Source organism: Alligator sinensis, unplaced genomic scaffold, assembly GCF_000455745.1.
Source record: "Alligator sinensis unplaced genomic scaffold, ASM45574v1 scaffold337_1, whole genome shotgun sequence".
Taxonomy (NCBI): domain Eukaryota; kingdom Metazoa; phylum Chordata; order Crocodylia; family Alligatoridae; genus Alligator; species Alligator sinensis.
Window position 1 is genome coordinate 2,409,178 of NW_005841927.1, and position 14,915 is coordinate 2,424,092.

The window sequence follows — 14,915 nt, forward strand, 5'->3', positions numbered from 1 at the left end:
ACCCCTTTCCGTCACGTGACCCTCCTCGCCACGTGCGAGGGGCGGTCACATGACCGGCCAAGATGGCGGCGCTCAGGTGGCTGTGCGGGCTGCTGCTGCTGCTGCCGCTGGTGCTGGGCGCGGGGAACCGCACGGGGCCGGTGCCCCTGGTCATCTGGCACGGCATGGGTGAGTGCCAAGGGGCCGGGAGGGGTCCTCGCCGTCCCGCTCCCCACTTACCCTGGCCTGGGAGGCCTGCAGCCGGCCCGCAGGTCCCTGGTAGCCCTCCCCCCTGGGTGCAGCCAGTCGCCCCGAGCCGGGAGGGGGAGAGGAGCTTCCAGGCCGAGGATACGGGGGTGTTGAGTGCCAAGCGAGGCGCTCCCCTCCCGGCCTGGCGGCTGCAACACGAAGCTCAGTCATCCCCGATCCTTGCCTCGCTGCTGGGGAGGCTCGGACGAGGTGTGGGCGCCCCTCCTTCTGGAGAAACGGGGGGCGAGGGGAGCCAGAAGTGAGGCGGGAAGTTGTACTAGGGCTTTAAAGAGTTAAAAACAATGCCGCCGGGGGGGCCCCCCCGGGAGATCTCCAGGTCCCGTTCCCTGTTCTCGTTTCTAAACGGTTTCCAGACAGGCCTGGGAGCGAGCACGGTTCTCACGGGTGCCGTGCATGGGCGGTGGCACTGCAGCGTGCTTCCCGAGCCAGCGGTAACGTGCCGTAACCTGCTCCCTCTTGCAGCACTCTGCCGGGTCTTAGATCAAGATAAGCCCCACGTTGCTGTTACAGAGCTCGAGGGGCTTTGCGAAGGAGGGCAAAGGTCAGGATTCCTGGTTTGGAGGTGGGGAAACGGAGGCATGGTGGTGATCCGGCTTGTCCACCGTGACACAGGAGATCTTTGGTAGAGGTGGGGACAGGCCCCAAAATCCTGCTTTCCGCCCCCCAGTCCAATGCTTCTTTCACTTAGCCATATCACCTGCCTTCCACCCCCAGCTATCACATGAGATCATAACACTGTAAAGCTCTGATTAATTGCAATGACGTTTATTGGTTTTATAAACGCTAATTAATCCTCCTAATCGCCTCTGGATATTACAGACTGGGAACCTCAAGCACAGAGAGGCTGTGATATGCTCAAAGCCACAGAGAGAGGCTGTGTAAGAGCCTGGATTAAACTTTGGGAGGCTCTAGTGCCCAGACTGCGAATGCGTATTACTGCGGAAGCAGGGCCCTGACTTCCGGAGCCCTGTGTACACCCATTGTTTTGTGCCCATGGGGTAGTTCAATTAAGACTTAAACCGCTGCAGCAATGCATTTCTGTAAGGGTAGAATTAAGGGGGAGGATTGCTGAGAATGTGGTGTGCACAGTGGGATTAAAGTTTGTAGCTGCTGGTTTTAAATGGATGTCACAAGCATGTCATTAGTGAGAGGGCGAGGGGAGGAGAATGTGCAGTATTGTAACTGGGGGGGGAATGTCGTGGGGAGCTTGGTTTCAGCAGCTCAGGTACCTAAGGTGTGATGACATTACAGCATCTGATGGGAACTTTCCTCCTCTTTTTAGGAGACAGCTGCTGTAATCCTGCAAGCATGGGGTACATTAAAAAAATAGTGGAAGAAAAGATACCCGGAATCTACGTTCTGTCTTTGAAGATTGGGACGACCATAATCGAGGTAAAATTGTGGTCATCCGTTTTCTCTGGTTAATGGCTTTTGTGCAGTTAAAGGCACTATGGGAGTATATTGTTGTGTCTCGGTTTGACATAGTGCTACAGACAGGCATAAAAGGCTTTCACTATTAATTCTCTTGAGCAAATCTATAGCTTTGCCATGTTGAAACTGATGCAGTCGGGTTAGTTGCATATGAGAGAAGAGCTAGGAACACAGATCTGCTGATCAGCATTTTGAAATCTCTCCAGATAGTACATAGGCATGTGATGAGATACTGTACTTTGTCCTTTCCTGTGGTTTAACTCCAGTACTTGCGTTCATTTGCGGACATGTATTTATTATTTTATGTATCTCATACAAGTCTTGCCTTCCTCTGCATTTGTGCTGTGAGCCTGGGGGGGACAAAGACCTGCTGGATAGAATGGGATCTTAAAAAACTGGGTTTATCTTTATCTCATGGAATTTAGAGTTTAAGACCCTTTCTCCAAAGAGTGCCATGTTAATCCTAGATCTACCAAGCACATGGCCATTGTTAACATATATCTGTCCTTTCATCTCTTCACGTGGCTGATTCCTTAGGATATGGAGAACAGCTTCTTCATGAACGTGAATGACCAAGTGACACAAGTTTGTGACACGCTCACAAAGGATCCTAACTTGCAGGGAGGCTACAACTCGATGGGCTTTTCCCAAGGAGGCCAGTTCCTGTAAGTTTGCAGTCTGAGCTTTTTCACAGTAGGGGTGCTGCACTGTGGTTGGGACCCCTTGTCCCCCGGAGACTTCCCCTTGGGCTCAAGTTGGAGTGCAACTAAGTCACCTTGGGGCTCTGTGATGTTTAATGCCAGTAGCGTCTATACAGGACAGGGCAAGCTTAAGCCCTTTGTCTCTTTCCACAGGAGAGCGGTGGCCCAGAGATGTCCGTCTCCTCCCATGTTCAATTTGATTTCCATTGGTGGGCAGCAGCAAGGTAACTCCTCCCAGAAATCCTCCCAAAGGCATCCTGCCTCCTAAACAGGCTTGCTGTGAACAGAGAGGGAGTTGTCGGCAGTTTAAAACGATCTCTTCTTCCTGCCATACACGTGAGGGAGCTTCCCTGGGCCTTTCCTTCACTTGCAGCAAACTGACCTAATGCTTTTGCCTGAATCCTAATGATTTAACTGTGCCCTGTTGGTAGGAAACTGCACGTCTCCCAGACTGCTCTTGTGTTGGGTTCAGGGGCAGGCAGGAACCCCAGTGAGGTGGTGACGAGCTGAATGTGCAGAGAAGGTTAAATGCCCAGAAAGGGGAGGACCTGCTCACAGCAAATCATGAACTAGAACAAGGCATCACAGGAGGATGAGACAGGGAAGTGGCCTAGCGTGGGGGAGCTCTTCTGGCAGTGAGCCCTCCAGGCCCACAGTGATCTCCCAAGGGACTGGGGGGAAGCTCCACTGAGTCTTGTTCTCTCTCTAGCACAGTAGGAGTCACAGGAAAATCTTATGGTGTTGAGGGAATAGACTGAGGCTGGGACAACACTATTAAGTGTTGGCCAGAGGTTTGAAAGGACCCTACTCCTTTGCTGATGTAGCTGCCAGCAAAACCCTCTCTCCTGATACAGCTCTGCTGACTAGGGTTGTGGCTTAACTTGTGATGTCCAGGGCAAGGATGTAGTTATGCCTTCTGCTCATCTGTACTGAGCTTGGGGGCTCTCCACACAGCTAGGCACAGACAGGGTGTCAGGCATCCTGGATTGTAGACAGGCCCAGAATGAGACATTTCCTTTAGCTGTGCAAACCCATTCTCCATGCTGCTAGTCAGCTAGAGAACGTCACCTGTTCTCTTCCCCTGCAGTTGTGTCCCAGGGCAGTTTGGTTGGCTGTAGGGAGTATAGGGTGGGAGACCTGCAGTCCTAAAGTACTTCCTGCTGCTGTTCTTGGAGGAGGAGGCAGTTCTTCCGGTGTGTCAATGCTGCCCCCTGAGTGTCTGTGCCCTTCTTGCTGTCCCAGGGGTGTATGGCTTCCCTCGCTGTCCTGGAGAGAGCTCCCACATCTGCGACTGGATTCGAAAGATGCTGGACCTAGGGGCCTACACGAAGGCTGTTCAGGGGCGGTGAGTACACTCCTGCATAGGTATCAAAGACTAAGGCAAGATGCATGCTGGAGCCCTTGGGTTTGCTTTTTCATGGTCGTTCTCTCTCCCCTGCAGCCTGGTGCAGGCCCAGTACTGGCATGACCCCTTGAAGGAGGAGGAGTACCAAAAATACAGCATCTTCCTCGCTGACATCAACCAGGAGAGGGTAAGGGGGCATGGTGCCTGCAGCTCTGAGCTGACGTGGGCTCTCATGGCTGCTTAGAGTAGGGCACAGACCTGCAGCATGGGCACAGCTGGGCTTTTCTTCCTTCTGTGTTCCTGAGGGAAGCCTCTTTGGGTTTAGTTCTCTTGAGGGTTCTCCGGTTTGGTCAGAGTTTAGCATCTTCTGCTGCTCCTGGGCCTGGTCTGTGGCTCAGTGCTGAAGTGGGGATTTTCCCAGGTGTGGGGCTCTACACTACACAGCACCATTCTGAGAAGCGAGACTTTGGGGCTGCAGAGCAACTTCTGAAGCGACTGGTTGATCCTTACAATCCACTAGCAAGGGAGTGGAGAATTAACCCTGACCTTACAGTAGAGCTGGACAGAGTGACCTGGGCATGGCTCTAGGAAAGTTGGAGCGGAGCTGGGATTAGAAAGCATGAGTTTCTGGCTCCTTCCCTTGCTTCTGCTCTCGTTTGGGTGAGCCTGGCTGGCATCAGGGCCTGTTCTTGCCCTGAAGGGGATCGGCAGTCTGATGCGGTGACCACACAGTCCAGCACCTCAGGCTGCTGTGAGCACACCACGTTCAGCCTGCTTGCCAGTGTCTCCAGCATGACTAATTTCCTTGTTTTATGGCCTCTCTCTGTCCAAGGGCATCAATGAGCTGTACAAGAAAAACCTCATGGCACTGAAGAAGTTTGTGATGGTGAAATTCCTCAATGACACCATGGTGGACCCTCCAGCTTCAGAGGTGAGGAAGATGAGGCAGCCAGATAGGAGGACAGCTGCTTATCCTAATATCTTCCTGCCTTTGTCTTTGCTTTTGTGTGTGTAGTCAGTGCCCAACTTAGAATGCAAACGCAGGAAGCTGCAAATCCAAGTTCAGCCTATAACTGGATCCACTTGTATCTGGATATAGCCAGTCTCACGGTTTTGGGAAAGGGAAGGGCAAATAGATGATCTAAACTGGACAGCTGCTGTAGAACATCTGCCCTGTGGAGCTCTCTTTCAGGAGAGAGCTACTTTACCCATTGTCCACTGACCAAAAAGCCCCTGTCCCGATCCAAGTTTGTCAGGATCGCTTTGTGCAGATCAGACAGCCTGACTCACGATGATGGTTGGGTGCTATGAGGTGCTTGATTATACTGTGGTCTAGAGTAAAGCCATCTTGTCCTGCCAGTGTCTTGGGATGGTTTAAACACCAGTGAGGTTGGGGCCAAGCCCTTCTCTAGCACCATCAGCTTCACAGTCTTGCTCAGGTGAGGGTCAGGACTGAGGAGGTTATACTGGAATGTGCCTTACTTGGTATTAGTGATGTGTAGATGGCTGTAATCGTTTCCTGAGCTCTGAAGCATAGATCAGAAGTGCTGGGTACAGCAGCTGTTGGCACTCAGCCAGCTGAATGACTTCTGGGGGCCAAGTCTTGGGCCTGTCCTTCAGAGCTTGCTTAACCTATTTAATATTCTCTTAAGATGCTATTGCTTATTGTAACTGGGGTGGGGGCAAGCATCCCTATCTCTTCTGCGCACATGCGGCATTGCAGGTCTGGCCCATATCCAGCAATCCTCCTGAGTGCTGAGATGCAGAACCAGCCTGCTCTTAACTTCAGGACCTTTGCAGCAGTGTTTAATGTTTCCTTCCTTTTTCTTCTCAGTGGTTTGGATTTTACAGAAGTGGCCAAGCCAAGGAGACTGTCCCACTGCAAGAGACCTCACTGTACACTGAGGTAATACCTTGGAGCAGGGCGGCTCTTCTGAGGAGGCGCCCATTGTCTCTGTTGCAGAGCTTAGACTGTCCTCCAGAGCCTTAGCAAGGCTCCATGGGCCAGTTTCTCATGTGAGGAAGAGGCTGAGTCTTCCATACAAGTGCCACTAGCCCTGTTCCCCAGGGGGCCAGAGCCATAGCAAGGGAGTCTGTGGGGCCCTAGGCCTGATCACTCCCTTCCCACCCCCCCAACTCAAACACCTTCCACAGAGCAAGCCCTGCCTGTGGGATGAGCCAGACCATACCAGAAGACAGGCTTCCCCCGCGCCCCACAAAGGTGCCCCCTCAAGGCACGGAAAGAAGGGGATGGCAGCATTGCGTGCAGTGTGCTCAGGCTCTGCATCAGATGTGGACCCTGACAGGCACTAGGCACCTGGCTACTCACCTTTCCTGAGACCAAGACCCCTCTGGACATGGCCAGTAGCAGACCTTTAGGCAGCAGCTGAGCAGGGTTTCAAGTGGCAAGTCTGGACTTAGACACTTGAGTCTTGCAGCCCATGGGCATCTAGATCCAACTGCCTTGAGTGAGGGAGCTTCCTATCAGCAGGGAGACAGGGCTGCTTCCATCGTCATGAACCCTGTAGCTGGCCTAGCAGGTGCCCAGTGCTACCTGTACCGTGTTGCCTTGTCCCTCCCTCCCTCTCATGGAAAGTCGCTCACATTTGGCAGTGGGGATGGAGAGAAATCTGTTCTTGCAGCCAGATCTGTGCTGTGTCCTTCAGTGCAGCATATGGGGGACGAAGGTATTACCTCTTCATTGCAAAGAGAGCTTATTCATTTGACCCTCACTACTGCTTGCCTAGGCAATAATCCTGAGCATTAAACATGCACTAGCACTAGACTTCTACGTGCCAAAAAGTCTAGGGGACTAAAGAGGCTTGAGTGCCTTACTTAGAGCCCGTTGGGGATCCAGGTCTCACAACAGTCTCTGTCCCATTAGGATCGCCTGGGCCTGCAGCAGATGGACAAGGCAGGCAAACTGGTGTTCCTGGGGGTGGAAGGAGACCACCTTCAGCTTCCTGTGGAGTGGTTTTATGCCAACATCATCCCCTTCCTGAACTGAAGACGAAAGACGTCACCTCCCCGTGTTCCACGCGGGGTCCAGCTGCTGAAGTAACAACTGCCCTTCACAGAGTGACTCTGCCTCCTGTGTGTAAGCCTGGGATTTGCACACACGGGGCTGCTAGTCCAAATGATTGCCATGGGTTCCATTAGAAGCAGCACTGATTACTTTACAGTAGGGGATGGGGATTCTTGCATTTGGGTTATACATCACCCACACATGTGTAGAACAGAACGAACTCCACCTAACCATGGTTATTAGCTTGTCTATTAACAAGTTTTATATGGCATTCAAGCTTAGGCATATAGGTAACTGCTGAGCCACTTACAGTTAAGGAAGTCTTGATTTAAACAGAGCTGTGTTCTAGCCCTGTTGCCTTGCACAGTCAGGAGGCATTAGTTTAATATTAACAAGCATAACTAATTCAGCAAAAGCTTGAGTGCCACACAGGGAACACAGCTACTCAGGGCTTACGGGTTTAGTGTCTGTGGGTGGGGGAAAGCTAGCTTGTGGATGGGGGTATGGATACATGTAATGGTAATTAACAGCTTTGGAAGCTGCCAGCTGGTTTCAGTGGTATGCTGGCTTTGTATGTTGGTTTCACGTCAATAAAGAATGGATTCTGCATCTGGCTACTAAACTAAAAAGGGCATAAGAGTTAGCAAGTGATGAGCTTCTAACAGCACAGATAATTCTGTTTTGGGGGGGTGTTAGTGTGGATGCGAAGGGGAAGGTCTGCTTTTCTGTGCAGTTAAGTGCAGATCCAGGCCCCCTCAGCCACAAAGAGCTGTTTTGCCCTCTGTGCTAGGCCACCTCAGCCACAAAGAGCTGTTTTGCCCTCTGTCCAACATATCAGAGCCACAGTCATGAGCAAGTTGGCATTAACTTTATTCTATTTTCTGTATAATTTTAAGTACATAAGAAAAGGTTTTTCCACAAGCCTCAGGAGAAGACGAGTACAAGTCACAGGACAGTCTCAAAATCATAAAAAAAAATTGCATATCTTTGTTAAGTTTCATCCCAGAATGGGGGGAAAAAAATAAAACCAAACCCTGGGGCAGAGGAAATGCAGTGAGATCTGCGTGTGCCACCTGTGGCATTGGAAACACGAAAGTCAAGCATGCACAGCTCCCTCGAGGGGGCAGTACTGTACTGCGTCTTAGAGCCGTCCCAGGGCCTCAGGACAGAGGCTGCAAGCTTCCAGCAAAGTAAAGAGCCAAGCAGCAGGGAAGGGGAGAGGCAGAACAGTTCCATTCTACAGTAACTGCATGTACAGCGATGGAATGATGGAACCAACTTGGTCCAACTCAGGTGTCTACAATACTTAAATACTGAACTTGGAATGAATAAAGAAATATTCCTCACTAGGAAGGAGACAGGTTCAGAAGAACTGTCCTGGAAGACTGAACTTGAGTTCAGCTGCTTAGAAGGGACCCTTTTGGGTAAAGATTCCCTTTAAAGGAAGGCTTATGGAAGGGAGCACTCAGCTTCTAACCACCAGCCAGGCTGTAAAGGGCTGGTGTATTCCACTGCAGGTTTCCCGTGGCACCTGTTACTGTAAAGCCTCGGGTCTTGGCACAAATATAATTACGCTGAGCAAGTAAGATTGCTGAAGGGGAAACTTGAGGTGGAATGCTACATGCCCCAGTCCTCAGCCTTTGGTCTGGCAACATGCCTACTCCTGCATCCTAATGCCCCTGACTGATTAGTACACACAGCTGGAGTTAGTAGCAGCTCCCAGCACCTTCCTGAAATATCAGCCAAATCAGCTTGTCCAGCTGGGGCCTCTGGCTCCCCAACATGGACACCCTTATTAACTTAAAGGGACAACACTCCTCTCACACTAACAATTTGCTTGAAGTTAATACAAAAAACCCCAACAACAATCTGAAAGCCAACCACCAATACTGGCTCTGACAGTCACCAGAAGGCAGACATGATTAACTGATGTGGTTAGATCCGACAAGGGGGAAGGGGAGGTGGGGTGGGAGGAGGAAAAAAAAATGCACCTTCCCGCTGATAGATGCGGACGATCAATCGACCCACCACCCTACACCAAATCCCAGCCTGAGGTATTTCAGTGAAGGCAGGTAGCCGTGTCTCTCAGGTAGAGGACAGAGAAGCAGTTTGAGAGCAGAAAGGTACAGGAAATCTAAGAGAATCGTCTGAAAGCAGATTTGTCCCACAGCAGGGCCAGGGCAGGGCAGGAGCCCCCAGGTTGTTCTGCTTAGCCAGCAATTTCTGTCACAGTGGTCACCAACTTCTGCCCATTCCACACAGTCTTGAACTGCTCGGGGACAGGGAATTCATTCTGGAGGGGAAAAAGGAAAAGCAATCTGTGATACAAGCCTGGCTTTTCTTGAACAGGGCCAAAGACTTGCTGTCCCTTGGGATCTCATGCTTAAATTTTCATCTTCCAGCTCAACAAGACACAAAAAATATGTCATAGAAGTAACAGCCCCAGCACGTTATTCACAGCCTCCCTTTACCCAAACCTCCCTCCCCTCTTCACTCAACTCCTTGAGGCTTTCCCCATTCCTTTCAGGAAGGCAGAGTACTTTACTTACGAAGTCACCCTCCTCCGTGGGGACGAGGATGTTCATCTCTGAGGACTTGGCACTGACAATCTCGCACTTTAGGGAGCTCTTGCTCAGATAAACATGGCAACCGTCTGTCTTGTTGATGGAAATTGTTGGCACTTTACCCATTACCTGTGGATGAGATGAGGCAGGGGGAGGGGGGAGTTAGGGTTGCTTGCACTGGGGAACCAGTGGAATTACTGTTCTCTTCTTCTGGGGATTGAGAACTACTGAAAGTGAGCTTGAGTGAACAAATTGGATACGGAGGCTGGAGTGACAGCATAGAATCTTACTTCCAGCCCCTTGCTCTAACTATTAGACCACACAGTTTGTGTTAAGGTGGACTATCCTTCTGGGATGGAGGCTCAGTGTAAGACTGCTTTCCCTGCTGAAACCCTCTCTGAACAGCCTGGTAATGCTAGCTGATGGGCACCACATGGAAAAGCATCAGTGAGCCTCTTCCAGAGGCTTCAATGGCCACAGCCAGATGCTACCATAGAGACAGGGCTGCAGCTCCATACACACACTGCATGGTGCAGAACAACTCTGCACACAAGCGTCAGGGCTAAGCGCACTCACCTGCACTTTGATATCCCTGCTGTTGATGATCTCGACGATGCCCACCACGTCGTCAAACACCAAACCTAGTTTCTTACAGTTATCTGCAACCAGAAAGGCAAGGAGGCTTACAGAATGAGGCACCCCAACTCCAGACTCAGTCCTGAAACAACAAACCTGGTTCACCAGGCTCCCTGCACTTACCCACTGTGATAGAGTTGATCTTGCCTTTGATATAGACTGTACTGTTCACACACTTGTAAATATATGCTACTTGCTTCAGCTCTGTGTCACTAATCACCAGGTTGGAGGCATTGTCCTGGTTTTCCTGAAAAGGAGAGGAAACACTATTCATTAGGATTTCACTAATGAGACACTTGAGGATCTCTGGCAGCACTACATGAACGAAGCCCTGCTAGGGAATCCCCAACACCTAGTTCTCTTAGAGGAGAACTGTCTGGGGACCTGCTCCTCTGCTCAGTTCCCATCCACCACCAGCCTCTGCCACCTGGACACTCACCACTCTCCACTTCTTGCCCTCCAGCTCTAGCACTGGTGGTTCCTTTCTTGGAGCTATTTTTTGGGATGGGTTAGCAGCACAGACTGGTTTGGGAGCCATGAATGGTTTGGGGCCTGTTCGCATGGAACCACCTTGAGTCTTCAATGCTGGATTCTTGTGGGTCTTCATATTATCTGAAACGTGTTTCAAGCCTAGAAGAGAAGCCACCCAACTCCAGATCTCAAATGATTCAAGTTATACACGTTCCCTGTGTAATAAGTACAAGTAGTCTGGGAACTATTGTGATAGTAATGTGAGCACTTTGCAGACAGAGAACAAGGTCCCTGCCCTAAGAGCTTATAGTCCAAGTACAGCCCAAATACAAAAGGAAGCAATAAAGAAAGGGAGCTGGAGATAAGAGGAAAGGAACAGTCTTGTGGTATTGACTGCAGTGAGATTCAGTGCCAAGTCGTGTTTGCAACTTGGCCTAGAATTCCACAGCCCTTCTGTTCTCCATGGGGAAGAAATGCAAGACAGGAGCCAAATCGATGACCTTTGTTTCAGGCACATTTCTAAGTACAGGCTGGGTAACTATGCACGACTGCTGAGCCACGTGCCAATTTCCACATGGAAAATTCCCTACGTGGGTCTGCAAGTACCAAAGGAGCAATTAAGGAAGCCCAACACACAATGCACTGATGCCAAACCCCTCTACCATCCCCCCCAACAGTTCATTTTTCAATTAAAACAGTGCCCTACGGATGGCACAAACAGAAAAGGGAACTTAAACCACTTACTCAAGGCCAAAAAGAGCAAAAAAGGGCTACTTGACCCCCCCCCGTCCCCCCAGCCATGATTCTGCACAGATTTAATGTCAGCCATGTCCTCACCCCTTCCTTTGCCCAACATACTTACCAGAGGTAATGCCTTCTCCCTGGTTAATCTGGGCAAACAGAGCTGAACGGGAGGCGGAGTCATCAGCACTGGAGTTTGTGGAGATGGGAGCAGGAGGCGGTGGGGGGCCCGGTGGGGGAGGGGCAGCGCCAGCGGGGGCAGCAGGAGGCATGCCAGCCACTTGTGTGGCTGTAGGACCCTGTAAGAAGTGCCAGAGAGGATGTTTGAAGCTTGGGTGTTCATCACCTGATGCCCGTCACACCCCGCCAGCCCTGCAGGGTGGGAAGCGCCGATGGCCAACCTAATCAGTGCTCACCGTTTTGCTCCAGGCCAGTCCGGTGGTGTGATATTCTTTGATATAAACCTGCAGCTCCGCCCAGATACTCAAATAAGCTTTGACCCAGTCCACCTGCTTCTTATCTCTAAGGGAACAAAATCATCAGGAGCTGAGTAGTGTAGGAGAGAGAGGGAAGCCATGTCACCAGAACTGGATGCTTGTATTTCTCTGTCCTCTGCTTTGCAGACCATTCAGACTCTGTAGTGACACCAACGCCGAGAGCAAAGTGCCAGACACCATGCCCTCGGCCCTGGGCTGTTGGCAAGACAGCTGGAAGAGGGGGGGCAGTTTGTACCATACGAGGAAAGATTTAAAACCTCTTTTATGCAGGGCTGAGTCTTGGATCCCAGCCCTCCACAGTTTGTCACAGGTAGACATCACGCAGAACCAACCAGACCTGCATTTATTACAATAGCTAGGGGCTTGATTTAAGCTACCTAGGAGAAGGTCTTGTTGCCTAGGGAAAACAGCCAAAGAGGGTTACTAGATGAAGGATGTCAACACATTTGCTTCCACTGATCTACCAAGGGCACAGATCTAAGTGTGGTGACCATGCCACAGGAGCTGAGGCGTAATAAATACAGCCTTCCCAGTTAGAGGAGTGGTTCTAAGTTTTGTGGGCCAGGCTCTGAGACACGCATGGAAGGGAGTCACCTTTAGTTGTGGCTCAGCTCACAGCTGCTAGAGCTCCACATTCTGGAGACTGACTGAGGGGTGCTCACAATTTAACTGGAAGGGCCTTGGCTGAGGCAGACAAGGTTCTCCCAGATGAAGTGTGACTAGCGAGGTGCAATGCTGTACCACAACATAGAGGCTGACCCCAGAAACTGAGAAGCTTTATTCTTTTAACCCTTTGTGACATGTTGGAAGCTCCACATGCACCCAAGGGGGGAGGTCTAACTCCTGATCTCAGTACCCAGTGGTCTGCAGCCCTCCCACCATGTAGCGTAAAGCTGAACCTACACATCTTTGTACTCCTTGAGGACCCGGTTGGTGTAAAACATGGCAGCGTCAGTCATTTCCTTCACGTAGGGGCCAGGCTTTGGGGCCTAGAGAAGAAAGAATGCATTAGAGCCCAGGGGTTTTTGCAGCACTCAACTTTGCTTTCCCTCCCATGCCAAGGAGCTCACTACCTGCTCCTGGTCTTACCATGGCCACCCAGCCCAGGGCTGGGATGCTCTCACTGACAGCTGATAGGTGGTTGAAGAGTTTGCTGCCACGATTCTTCTCCCTGAAGCTCTGCACCACTTGGATTTGGTCTGAAATGGGTTTCATGAGCGTTGCGAGGTTACTCTGCAAAACAGAAGGGCGGGTGGCATCCGAGTCAGATTGTCTGCGTCTTTTCAGAGGGGCACTGCATCCTTGCACTTAGAATTTGTTTGAGAAGGTGCTCATCCCCTCAAGGGGTTCCAGCTAGCCAGTGCCTTTGCAAAACTGATACGTAAGTTGAGGTTTTCTCTCTGCTTCAATTAGGCTGCTGGAGAAGCAAGCCAATGCACTGAAATCACAGTTTGGAGTTAGACTGGCAGTGTGACACGAACCCAAAAAGCCTTCGGAGATAAGTCTTAGGGTCCTGCCACATGTTCAAATTGAAGCTGGATAGATATCAGCTATAAAGTTGTTGCACGCTTTCAAGCACTATCTTCATAGCTGGCTAGCTCTTTTTATAGCTAGATGGACATTCATATGGTGTGACAGTTACTTTGCATGTGTGGCCAGTCTAAACTGATTGAGCAATTAACCAGTTACTTGCATAATGTGTGTAACGTATCACAGGGGCCTTAGCCAAGTAGCAAGAGGCAGAAACATCCTTTCAAAGCTTTTGTAGTTCTCAGATGATTTCCAAGTCACTGACTTCCTTTGTAACATGCTGAGCACACTTCCTCTTTAGACAACAAAGTAATGGCTTGATATTATCAGCTACCTTTCTGCATGTTCAGCCCGAGTCCCTACAATATGTAAACTGGATGAAGTGAGTCAATGGGAGGGTAAGAGATGGCTCTACTAAAAGTTACTTCTGAAAATTCAATTCCAGTCATTAATACTGAGGTGTACAAACATTTCACAAAGCCTCGTTTGTGAGGCTCCAGGGCATGTACCCAGAGGTTAGGACACAGACACTCAGCAGGAGCTTTCCTATGCCATTTGATTGGCCTGTCCTATAACAAGGCTTTCCATATCTTCAACCCTAAAGCAGATGTCTTGGCTCCCTCCTTGCCGTCTGTGACCACATGACCACCTCTGGTAGCAGCATACAAGGGAAGCAATATTAGGGAAATAAGCAGAAAAGAGCACTGCACCTTTCCAAAGAGTCTAGCTTTGCCCTCTGTTTTGTTATCCCTTCTAAACCTGCTCTGTTCTAGAAAGAAAAAAGGGAAGGTTGTTCCCCGAGACCACCGGCTAGTGCTCTGGGCTGCAGTTTGGGAAACTGTGATCTAAATCCATGGCCAGGTATCAGCAGGGCAAACACTTGAGTAAATGAAGCTTGGGGATTTGCATATTTGATGCATTAAACCTGAATTGATTGAGCAGAAGCCTTTAAAAAGAGCTACCATGGAGCAAAAAGCTATGAGCAATCCACTTCCAACAAACTATTTCAATAATGAATCAGTTGGATTTGTAGGAGGGTTCTTGGCCCAACAGACTATCCAGAATGCCTCAATCCTGGGAAGTCTGGTTTAGGATGAAAAACCTCCAACGCTGAGCTGGGACACTATGTTTTGGAGCAAAGAGGAAAGCAATGTGGGAATACTGACGTCTTGCAGCATTGGCAGCTGCCATGTGAGAGCTATTATAATGAAGTGTTAGAGGTGGATATTGCATCACTGGGGAAGTGAAAGTGTCAGAAGAAGAAAGCCAGCTTCTCTTCCTGTCCCTTTCCTGCAGATCTGGGACGAGTGTTGGTCTGCTTACGAAATGACAACCGATCCGATGAGCCTAGGCACTGGTGAGGCATCACAGAATCTAGTCAGATGCTCTCCCCCACAGGTAGGAATCACTGTGAGGAACTTGTGAAGATGTGAGCACCCTGTAATGCTAAGAATCATCTACTCAATGCCTGATGCTGTTTCCAGCTCAGGCAAATTCTGTTCTGTATCCCACAGCTTAGTGAACAGGGGCTATCCAGGGTTGATGCCAATGAAACACAGGTGACTTGAAACTGTCCCACATGAGAAGGAACAGTCTGGTTGTATCATGAGCATAGTGATTACAGTAAATTCACGGCACTGCTGTAAAAAAACTCAACTTTTCCCAGTTATCACAACATCCTCTACTTTTGCACTTGTCCCCGAAATCAGCCAAGACCCCTTCCCT

General features: G+C 50.2%; 2 protein-coding genes across 2 annotated transcripts in view; one reads left to right on the forward strand and one right to left on the reverse strand.

The window, feature by feature from the left end:
- Window positions 1-20: 20 nt before the first annotated feature.
- PPT1 (palmitoyl-protein thioesterase 1) lies at window positions 21-7,360 on the forward strand. The gene is made up of 9 exons (XM_006019294.3): window positions 21-168; window positions 1,532-1,641; window positions 2,218-2,345; window positions 2,535-2,605; window positions 3,624-3,726; window positions 3,823-3,913; window positions 4,559-4,657; window positions 5,561-5,632; window positions 6,611-7,360. Exons 1-9 carry the CDS (start codon window positions 63-65, stop codon window positions 6,731-6,733), a joined length of 903 nt encoding a protein of 300 aa, XP_006019356.1. The 5' UTR covers window positions 21-62; the 3' UTR covers window positions 6,734-7,360.
- Window positions 7,361-7,603: 243 nt separating this feature from the next.
- Window positions 7,604-14,915, reverse strand: part of CAP1 (cyclase associated actin cytoskeleton regulatory protein 1) — a 14,443-nt gene continuing 7,131 nt past the window's right edge. The window contains exons 5-13 of the mRNA XM_006019295.3: window positions 12,750-12,893; window positions 12,564-12,649; window positions 11,580-11,685; window positions 11,285-11,462; window positions 10,391-10,581; window positions 10,075-10,198; window positions 9,892-9,974; window positions 9,301-9,444; window positions 7,604-9,044 (exon numbers count right to left, since the gene is read on the reverse strand). Of these exons, the coding sequence (XP_006019357.1) occupies window positions 8,961-9,044; window positions 9,301-9,444; window positions 9,892-9,974; window positions 10,075-10,198; window positions 10,391-10,581; window positions 11,285-11,462; window positions 11,580-11,685; window positions 12,564-12,649; window positions 12,750-12,893 (1,140 nt within the window). The 3' untranslated portion in view covers window positions 7,604-8,960. The remainder of the gene's footprint in view (window positions 9,045-9,300; window positions 9,445-9,891; window positions 9,975-10,074; window positions 10,199-10,390; window positions 10,582-11,284; window positions 11,463-11,579; window positions 11,686-12,563; window positions 12,650-12,749; window positions 12,894-14,915) is intronic.

Bases quoted from the DNA above. Each gene is read 5' to 3' on its own strand.
- PPT1 (XM_006019294.3), top strand. From the start codon at position 63: ATGGCGGCGCTCAGGTGGCTGTGCGGGCTGCTGCTGCTGCTGCCGCTG. The intron at 169-1,531 runs GTGAGTGCCAAG...TCCTCTTTTTAG, and splicing joins GGTCATCTGGCACGGCATGG to GAGACAGCTGCTGTAATCCT. The intron at 1,642-2,217 runs GTAAAATTGTGG...CTGATTCCTTAG, and splicing joins TTGGGACGACCATAATCGAG to GATATGGAGAACAGCTTCTT.